The sequence below is a fragment of the Cyprinus carpio genome, chromosome B18, assembly GCF_018340385.1.
Source record: "Cyprinus carpio isolate SPL01 chromosome B18, ASM1834038v1, whole genome shotgun sequence".
Classification (NCBI taxonomy): Eukaryota; Metazoa; Chordata; class Actinopteri; order Cypriniformes; family Cyprinidae; genus Cyprinus; species Cyprinus carpio.
Window position 1 is genome coordinate 17,945,219 of NC_056614.1, and position 10,542 is coordinate 17,955,760.

Genomic DNA, 10,542 nt, shown 5'->3' on the forward strand with positions numbered 1-10,542 from the left:
GTTGTGATTGGCCAAATGCCTCAAGCGTGTGACAGAAATGTTACGCCTCTTAACATATTGTGATGCCTTGTCTGGCCGGAGCGATGGGACATAAACATAAAACCCTTTATAAACGTGATCTAAACATTTCTAGTCCTGTCTTATTTTGGAAGACAAAAACAAAGTAGTTTCGCTTTCTCAACGAAACTATCACACACTGCGGCCTTGAGTGAGCTGCGGCCGGCTTGAATGAGGAGAGGCGGTCGGCTTGAGAACGGTGCGGCAGGCGGATTCTACGAAGGAGCGTACCTTGGTCTTGCAGCAACCACATCTGATGACCCCGGGCTGGACTCTGCTTCGTCCTCGGTGAAAGCCGTGCACAGTGCAAAGTTGATGTATTTCCTCAGCGACCAGCACGGATCAGCTCCAGGGATGACGAGGCGGATATCGTCCTCTTTTGGAAGGCCAATCAAAGTAGTTTTGCTTTCACAACAAGAAACACAGCGTCTATACGACATGGCGGCGACGGCAACAACAATACTACAACGAGAATAAAAGGTACGCCTTCTTTCTTTGCGTGAACATCTGGCCGGTGTTATGCTAATCTTCCCACATAGTAATGTAGAGATGTGGGGGCGTGTTAGAACGAGCCGTTTCAGGGGGGCGTGGACGAGTCTCAACTTTTATAAAGAATATCTCTTTGGATTTGAGACTTTAGTCTTTGCAACTTCACAGATCTTTATTCACCAAGAACGTGTGACACTCCAAAGAGAAAGGGAAATTTGCAAAAGCATCATATGACCCCTTTAATATTTCAAAAATATTTAAAAAAAAAAAAAGGATCTTTTTTTTTTTTTCATAGTTGGCTATCTGATTGCAGTTGACCTGACACCCTACCTTTGTTGAACTGAAAAGTATTTTAGAGATTGGCCAACACTGCTAATGTTTAATAGTGTGATTCTCGATAATTTCAGATTAGGTTGACTACTGCCATGGGCTGAAGTTACAGCTAACTTTAATGATTCTCCATACCAAAATAGGTAACAAATATGTTGTTCTTTTTAAAACGTTGAATGATGCAAGTTCTGTGTTGTTACAGGACTGAATTGGGAATGTGTTCTATTTTGAAGTATTACAGCAGTAGTTTAAACAGTGCATATCGCTGTATTAGGTGAAGGATTCCATTCCGTATATTATTCTTTTATTTCATTTTCTAATTTTAATTGCTTGAGTTAACGGAGAATGATGTGTCATAGTGAAGACCACCTTTGATAAGTATTCCATTATAGTGAGTCACATCCTGATCACACTTAAACCCACAATGTTAATTTTCTACCACGTTCCCCCTACAGTACAGTTTTCACTTGAGTTGCCCCCTTAATAAAGAATTCATGAATAGTTTTTCTCGAGACACGCAAATTCTTGCAAAGTCATGCTGTGAAATACAGTTGGAAAATTGAGCAATATGTGGAAGGCCATAATTTTTGCAAATACTTAACACAAGTTACATGCTTGTTCCAGTTCAGTGTGTATTTACAGTCAATAGTTTTATGATCTCACATGTAACATTGCACTATTGCAGAAACCTCAAATTACTTCTGATTGTGCCAACAGAAGGCTATGATTTATGTCATTTGCAATCTAAATCTTGGATCCTCGTGTCACCGAATCCAAGCCTGGATGGTTGGACAACACTCAAATTGCCAATGTACCCCAAGAATGTGCTATTAAGGATGTGGAGGACTAGGAATATTCTCTTGGGGTCTGTGATGATGGGGGCCCACCTATAAAAACTGTCAGAGGGTCTGAATTTAAGTGACTGCACTGCTAAAGAATAATAATAATTAAAAAAAAAAGTAATGTCAGGCCATAAAAGTAGGTTGAGATTTTGTGGAGGTTGTTTAAAACCAGGTGATGTTTTGAGGCACATTAATAAGTTTTCTGTCACTCTTCTTCCTTTGGGAGTTTCCATATTGATGTGATATAATCTAGGTTGACATGGTGTTTTGACTAGTTTTTTTTTTTTAATGGTTTGGTGGGGGAGTCGGAATGTCCCTCTCATTTGTCTTCTTTGGTCTTGAGTGGCTCTGACCTTTGTTAGGACAGCAAAGATAGCATTATCATCAAGTGATTATTCTCCTAAATAGATATTAAAGTTACTACAAAACAAGAGGGGCATTGTGGCCAGTAACAAAGCAATCCTACGCGAAAGGCCAATGTGCGTTGGTCATCCATATGCTCATTTTCCATTGTACTGCGAAATGAGACGCTTCAGAGTCCGAAAAAACATTTTGTCATGAAATTCCTGAAAATTTACAGCTGTGCCAAGCCTGTCACCACAGAACCACAGTAAATGTAGGGAATAAATTAGTAATGTGCGTGGGTTAAATGAGGTTTACAGGGAAATTGGGAAAAGTAGACACTGAATCTGCATGAACTGAAGCTTGGCTGGCTCTAAGTAGGCCTACTAAGGTGTTGTTGACGGTTCATCGATAACTTGTTTCCGTGAATCAATTTCTGTGTGAGTTTATAGGTTATTTTGACTCCTTTATATTGTAAAACTGCAGATGTTGCGCAGTATATGCGCTTTATTGACTTACAGGTGGCTCATTTTTTTTGTCTCTAATTTTCTGTGTGATGTCTTGTCCAGTTAACAAACTTTATGAAAGAATTTTTAAACAAAATACATACTTTTATTTAATTTTGTTGCATTTACACTGTAAATATACATGTAAAACCTTTTATTGATATGTCATTCATTGTCTCATGCTATATTTAGTTGTAGCCTATTTTTTTTTTAATTTTTATTTAGTTTTTTCCCATGTAAACTTAACAAAAGCCTAAAAGCATGCAACTTTTAAAATATAACACTATAGTTTCAAAAATTAAACATATGTTTACCATAAAACGTTATTAATGGGATAATAACAGTAGTATTTTTCATGAAATGTACCGACCGCTACAGACTATCGAGCAGTTGTTGCTAAAAATTTAGCGCGCTCTGACTTATGAAACGTTCGAAAACACTGCTGAAAGGTATTTACTTACATGTAAAAATTATTTTAAGACCCCCAACATTTCCAACTATATTGGTTCCGCGGGCATACAAAAGCAGCAGCAAAGGTTTATTCGCTTTTTTAGGTCAAACCGCTGCCCCTTTATTAAAATCCAGTCACTGATGAGTTAATAGTTTATATAGATCCCAAAAGTGAAAGTAACAGTGTAGTCGACTGTCGTCCTTTACTCAGAGTGTTATTCTCGTGGTACTTTCGAGTGGAGAAGGCTGTAGGCGGGTGTGTATAGACACTTAACCTAAAGAGGTGACATAAAGGGAGTTTCCGAGTCTTTTGGGTGGACGTTGCATTGAAAAAGGGGCGAATTTACTACTTCGGTCAGTTGCCTATTCTGCACGCCTGGAAGTGTCAGCGGTCATATCTACAGGGTTAAGTAAACAGCTGCTGTTTATTGAAAGTACTCCGCAGATGGTTTCTCATTGAGACAACGTTGCTCATCGAATCGAAAGGTTTGTGGCTTGTTTATATTCGCTGTGTTGCTGAACTGTGTCGCGTGTAAATGCGTCTTATATTGGAATGAAGCCCAACGCGTTTCATATCCAAGCCAAGTTCCAACGATCCAGCGCGGTCCCCTGACAGATCGCTTTTGTTTTGATTTGATTAGATAACAGGTGAATCTGCAACATGTTCTGACGCCAACATCTGACTGATAGCCTACATCAACAGTCGATGGCGCGCACGTGAATTATAACCATAATAATATGAACTGTCATTGCACTCATAATGCATAATGTATTGTTTTAATGATACTTTCAAAGTTGTATTTTTTTTAATATACATTATTATTATTGTTACTTATTTCCTTAATTTTTCCTGTCTTTATTTATTTTTGAACCTTCGCCATTAATTGCGTTTACATGCACAAGAAAATTCGGATATTAATCAGAATTTGGTAATATTCTTATGTTCTTATATGTTCTTCTTCGCGTCATATAAATGTATTAATTTGACTGCTGTAAATTAAACCACTATTCCAGCTGTAGCATTTTCTAAATCTGAATAAGCCATTGAATGGAAATAATCTGAATTTTGGGTAATTCAACATCATATTCGAACTGAAAATTCATTTCTTTCCAAATATAGGCAATCCTAGGTGATGTTTTATTTTATAATATATTGGTGTTGTATAAAATATCTAATTTTTTTTAAACATGAATGAGAATTGATGATTTGTCTTCTCTAGTATTTCCAGAAGTTTATTTTAAAGGCATAACCAGAATATTGGCCCTAGTTGGCAAATGATGCACATGTAAACATGGCAAATAATATACCATTAAAAAGCTGGCTTAAATAAAGAATGCTATATTAATAAAACAACATTATGAAATGTATGTATGCAGCAATATGTCTTTTTTCAACAGAAAGAAAATCACCATTAGACTAGAAGAGAAAAAAATCAAACAGATCTTTTAAATTGAGTTTTGATCAGAGCAGAGAAAATGAACTGATTGTGAGATAAAAAAAAAATAAGTAAAATAATAGTTCAAATATTATGTCAGATCGAAGATAACATAGAGGATATGATTTGTTCTGGCTCATATTCTGTACGTCATAGATTCTTCCTGCATGAGGTTTTGCTTTACAGATCCACATTTTTATTATGTGTAATGATAATTTTTTCATATTCAAGAAAATAATGTAAAGACATTTCTGACATTTTTTAATGTACATTCTGCCCCTCGTGTTCATCACATGTCTATTAGTTAGAAGCTTGCTAGGTCAAGACATTGTTCAATTTAGGGTTACAAGGAATTTTATTTTATTTTTTCTTTCGAAAGAAGCAAAAAGAGACAACATCTGGATTTGTTTTACACAGCTGCACAAGCTCTGGAGAAGAAAAACAGAGGAACATTATGACAAAGCTGACCCAGATGACCAGTGTTCCCTTTCCCTGCTTCACATTTTTTACAACTTTTTTTGCCATTAAAATCAGATATGCCAGATCAGACTTTTTTGGATATTTAAATACTTTACCATCCAAAAGGAGAGTAAATGAATTCAGATGTGTCATCCCTCGTTCTCTTTGTCCAGCAAGAGATTTTAGAAAGACAGTTGTATGCACAGAGAGTCATATAATGGCAGTCAAAATTCTAGTGTGATATTTGTTCTGACTCTATTCTGTTTGTTTGTTTTTTTAAAGACCAAGAAGACAGAAGAATTTTCTGGAATTTAGACCCACATTACAGTGCAAGCAGAGTTTAAGCAGAACCATGGTCCAGTCTGAATGCCGGCTCCTCAGGGGGCTGCTGGGTAAGTAAAGTCTAGTAATTAAGTGATTTAAGTTTTTTAATATTGTGCCAAGAGGAAATTTGGATGTGTCAGTGCTAGACATAAATATTTTTTCAATGGCCCTACAGACAAACTTGATGATTTATTACTTCCTCAGCTAAGAGGAGAGAGGCTCTTTTGAGTTTATGCAAAAAAGGACAAATGTCTGAATTTCTGTGTGTGATTATGTGAGCTGGATTAGGGAACAGTTAACTTAGTGTGTGGTTTTAACATTTGCGTATCTAGTCTCTTGTTTCTTCTGAAATGAGTGTCAAGCTAAACATATGTTTGAGGAAAGCTACTGCATGTGGTGCTGCAATTGAAGGACTAAGGTGTGACTGATAATGTCACCACTTCCTGTGTTCAGGAGAGAGAGAGAAGAGAGACAGACAGATGCATAAGGTAAAAGAGAGGGCAAAGAGTGGGATACCATTCCAAAAAAGCCAGAATAACTTTGACGGGAGATGGGGGTTGAGTGGTTGGACACCAGTAAATAGTCCAGGTTCTGTGTGCATGACAAATTCCTCTGGCCCTCAGAAGTCTGCTTCATGGTCTCTGAGACTTTGCTGACTGTCAGTCTCTGGGTAACTGCCCTATAGGGCAGCTCAACCACAGAGGCCAAGCGCACTGTGATCCACAGCAAAGTGACAGTTGACTGCCTTGTGCCCTGTCTTTCCGCCCTGGGCTAGCCAGTCAGAATCACTTATCTTTAACAATAAAATCTCCAGTTAAAATAGATACAGGATCAGCCTCAGGTTCACTGCCACAGTTAATCTGCTTGAGTTTGACTTTATCGTCTCGAAGAGCTCCAATAAACAATGTGTGATCATCTCATGTATAATATTCATCCTGCTTTTTACCACATGTAGACTGCAGAAGATCTTGTGTTGTGGAATTATGGCTTTTAAATGTTTAGCTTTTGTTTTTGCAGGAAGATGTTCAGAGATTTTCTTTTGCAGCAGTGCTCAGTGTGTTTTAAAACCTAAAAAAACATCTTATTCCTTGTAAGTCGGGCTGTGGTTTGAGGTTTTGTCACAGCTCTAATTCTATCTATGCAACTTTATGAGTCATTGCCTTCAAAGAGACATTGCACCAGTCAATGTGACATTTTGCACAAAACTCAGCAAAAACTGAAAGTAAACACTGACATTATTATAATCAGTAAATAAAAATATATATTGCAATATATATTGCATCTTCAAAACTTTTTTGAATAAATTTAACTATAAAATTTGTATAGATACTAGACACAAGTTACAGGCTTTTTGATGAACTATAAAATCATGAAGTTTAACAAAAATCATTTCATGATGGTTTTTATTGTAGGCAATGGCATTATGTTAAAAGTCATTATTTTCTTCTTCTGTCCTTCTAGGTTTTATTTGTCTATTACCAGTCTGCATGAGTGCAGGACCAGATCTCTGTGTATCTCTGAATGCCATACGGGACAAGCTAAATGTAACCCTAAGGAGACGTTTTATGGTAAACATATGTTTAATTTTTGAAACTATAGTGTTATATTTTAAAAGTTGCAGGCTTTTAGGCTTTTGTTAAGTTTACATGGGGAAAAAACTAAAGAAAAATATAGGCTTCAACTAAATATAGCATGAGACAGAATGAATGACATGTCAATAAAAGGTTTTACATGTATATTTACAGAAAATGAACTTTCCCATTAACTATACTATTCAAGTGCACTATGAAGAGGTATTCAGACTACGTAACATCAGCAGGCTGGTAAGTCTTTATCCCACTGACACCGTCCCCATCCAATGCTCTGACTCACTCAAAGCCACACTCTTCACAACTTCCCACACAAATTAGCTCATTTTTCCTCTTTGTCACCTTTTGCCAGATATTTAAGACTCGTGACTTATAACAGACTCAGAATGGAATTACAGTTTTAGTGCTTCTCAAGGCCTGTGACTCAGCATTTGCAAAAATACAGGGGCGAATCTCACAAAACCTGTTTAGACATATCTAGATCACTAAAATATAATAATAATAATAATAATAATAATAAATAGAGCAATGCAGAATAAAGTAAATGATTGTATTACAATATTATATAAAATGGATAAAAGAACAGATAGAGATATATCAAACTATATATGTAATAGAAGTATAATCTAGGTAGTTTTTTAAATGAACTTAATGGAGATTTTAATTTTAATACAAAAAAGTTTTTTAAAGAGCTATAAGTTCTTAACCCCCCATGTTATATTATATACTGTTATTAAAAAAGAGGGAATATACAAAACATCTGAAAATTTATAGCATTTTGTTCCTGTTATCTGGTTACAATGTTCTTTGTGTATATATATATATATATATATATATATATATAGATAGATAGATAGATAGATAGATAGATAGATAGATAGATAGATAGATAGATAGATAGATAGATAGACAGACAGACAGACAGACAGACAGACAGACACACATACACACACACATAGATAGATAGATAGATAGATATATATATATATATATATATATATATATATATTCTGAACTGAATATATGTATGTTCTGAATCGAATTTGACCTGACCTGGCATAAACCCTGTGACCTTAGACCTAACTAACAAAAAAAATACATGCCTATAAAGCACAACAATTCTAATATAATTAAACATTTCCCTTAAAGTGTTCCTCATCTTCTCATTCCTTCTTCCTTATCTTGTCCATCTCTCACTCTGTTCTCTAGAATATGAGTAATGAAGAGGAGCCACTGCAGCAGAGAGATCTACAGGATTTGTGGCTTTGGGTCAGTCAGCAGGGGATAAAGAGGGTTTTAAGGGTGCTGCCAGAGAGACATCCTACACGCAGTAAATACCTCTCCAATCTGGAGAATCTCTTCAGACGTTTTGAGGAGCCTTATAACGAAAAGAATCCCAGAGATGAAGAGGTTAGAACAATGATGTGATTTCTCTTTTCTCAAAAGCAGCACATTATAAATCATTCTGGCTGTCATTGCCACTGCTTACAGTATCTCTAAACTCACTCTCTTGAATACAAGCAAACTCAATTTGACCTTTTGAATCTGTCCAATCTGTATTGCAGATGTTATTTGTCATTTGACTGATATATTCCTATTATTTAAGATCATAACAATATAAATGTGTGTGTCTTTGTACCTGTTTCAAAAAAGAGAGTACTTCCAGAGAGAATACAAAACATCTGGGATCACTTGACAGATCAATATTACGAGGGATGGAAGTCTGTTACACCCAAGTCAATACTGGACAACTGTTATCGGACCATGCTTTGCCTGTTCAAAGAGTGCTTCTCAAAAGAAGACGACGACAATTATGATTGTAAGTGAAAATAGTATATGTTTACAACGGTATATATTAATGGAACCTGCTTTCTTTACATTTATGGTACTGTAGACAATATATTGATCTGCTAAACATTGATTGATTACGTTTTTCACCTCGGTGAAGGTCCACTGAATCAATTCCAAAAAAACTCAGACTACTTGTTTTTGGGATCTGGAATTTTTTTGGGAATTCTGGTACTTACTCGTTGGTATTTTTAAGGTTTGAGGTAAGACAGTTGAGGTCCATCTAATGATTGCTACAACTTGGAAAGGATTGGGGAATTTTGGAGTCCAACCTCAAGAAGGGTTCTTCCACCAGTCTACCAAATGTTTGTTGATAACCTCATGCAACTCCAAAATGTATGCACACAGTAGCAAAAAGATGGAAACTTTTGCTGTTTGTTGATGCGAGTCTGTGGTCGACCATCAGCCTTTGTGAATGAGAAAAAATGCTAGGGGACTGAATCAACGTCTTTATCCCCTACATGATGAATGAGATGGTGGCATGATTCAAGCTTTTGAGGTTGTCTGACGGATGTAAAGTACTTTAAAAAGCCCACATGTTGTTACTAGCCTGAACATGCCTGGTCTGTGCCTTCTACCATTTTTTTTTGTGAAATGTTGTTATGGTGGTAACACTGTACATGAAAACCATTAGTTTCAACATAGCCATTATTTTTTGATTGATTCTTTTGAAGAGTAAATGGATTGGAGCCCTCAAAAGGGCTATCTTAATTTCATCCCGCCATTCTAATGAGCAACTCATCTTTAGATGTGACATTAAAATATGTGACCACTTATCTGTACTATTTCTCTTTGTTCATTTCTAGATTGTAAAGTCCTCAACTGGAGGAGAGGGAAGAAAACTACATAGCAGCAGATCTAAACGGATCTGATCCTGTGTTTGCGTTGCTGGTGTAGGTGTAAAAGGGTGTTACCTGGGTTATGTAGTGACACGCAGCATGCTTGTGTGCCTCCTGTCCTAGTGAAGTCACTGACTGCCTCCATCGGTGTTACCCATAAGGGAAAATGCAACGGCCATCACACCAGTTGGAAGACACTCCACTAACCCTGCAGCTATTGCTCTCCATCATTAAGAACATGCATACCTCCATTCACCTGCCTGCCAACTTTTTTAGCTAGTAAACAATCATGTATGCACTGTGTGTGTGCTCTGTGGAAGAGAGCAGCTTTGACTCTTCGCAGTAGCATTTACTATTGGTAATTTCAAAAAAGTCTTTGCCACTGTGACTTATATTTCTGAGGAAAATCCATATTTTGTCCTTCATGTATACCAAAACAGTATATTATCATTGCCATGTTGTAAATGTTCTTGGTAAGATTTAGATACGATGTTTAAGTAACATAAAGCTTCTTTTGTACACATATCATTTGCATGCAAATGTTGTGCTGACTGCTGGCTTAGTTGGCATTGTTGCTTTTACCCAGAGGCTCTTTACTTTGTGCTTTACTGCTGGTCAAATGTTGAAAGATTGCACCAAAGCATTTCTATAAAAAGGTTTTTTTTTAAGATGATCAAGAGGGTTTTAATATCAGGTTTGCATATGTTTTATACACAGATTTTAATCTAGGTTATTTATTTGGATTCTTGCCACAGAATGTTCCGGTAACTTGTAACATGGCTTGGAAAATAAACCTCTCTCTATCACCCCCAAGTGTTCAGATGTATGGTTTGTGTGAAGATTTGGTTTCTTTACAAACACACTCTCACCTTTCACACACATACAGTACCTGCTGGCTTTACTATATCATTGACAACATCATAAAACACAATTATTTTTATATGGAGGTAATGACATTTGCTAAATTATTTTATATAGCTAATAATAAGCACTGTAGACTAACCCTAAAAGAAAACTGTTGCTATGTTGGG

General features: G+C 36.3%; 1 protein-coding gene across 1 annotated transcript; it reads left to right on the plus strand.

Moving 5' to 3' along the window:
- Positions 1-3,164: 3,164 nt before the first annotated feature.
- LOC109070450 (interleukin-34-like) lies at positions 3,165-10,319 on the plus strand. Its single transcript, XM_019087026.2, has 7 exons — positions 3,165-3,502; positions 5,194-5,303; positions 6,697-6,803; positions 6,981-7,058; positions 8,034-8,234; positions 8,478-8,643; positions 9,479-10,319. The coding sequence occupies exons 2-7, from the start codon at positions 5,264-5,266 to the stop codon at positions 9,520-9,522; spliced, it is 636 nt and encodes a 211-aa protein (XP_018942571.1). The 5' UTR covers positions 3,165-3,502; positions 5,194-5,263; the 3' UTR covers positions 9,523-10,319.
- The last annotated feature ends 223 nt before the right edge of the window (positions 10,320-10,542 follow it).

What these genes read in the sequence shown, in the direction of transcription:
- LOC109070450 (XM_019087026.2), top strand. Translation starts at nt 5,264, where the DNA reads ATGGTCCAGTCTGAATGCCGGCTCCTCAGGGGGCTGCTGG. An exon ending in GCTCCTCAGGGGGCTGCTGG is followed by an intron (nt 5,304 to 6,696) that starts GTAAGTAAAGTC and finishes CTGTCCTTCTAG; the next exon opens with GTTTTATTTGTCTATTACCA. An exon ending in TACGTAACATCAGCAGGCTG is followed by an intron (nt 7,059 to 8,033) that starts GTAAGTCTTTAT and finishes TCTGTTCTCTAG; the next exon opens with AATATGAGTAATGAAGAGGA.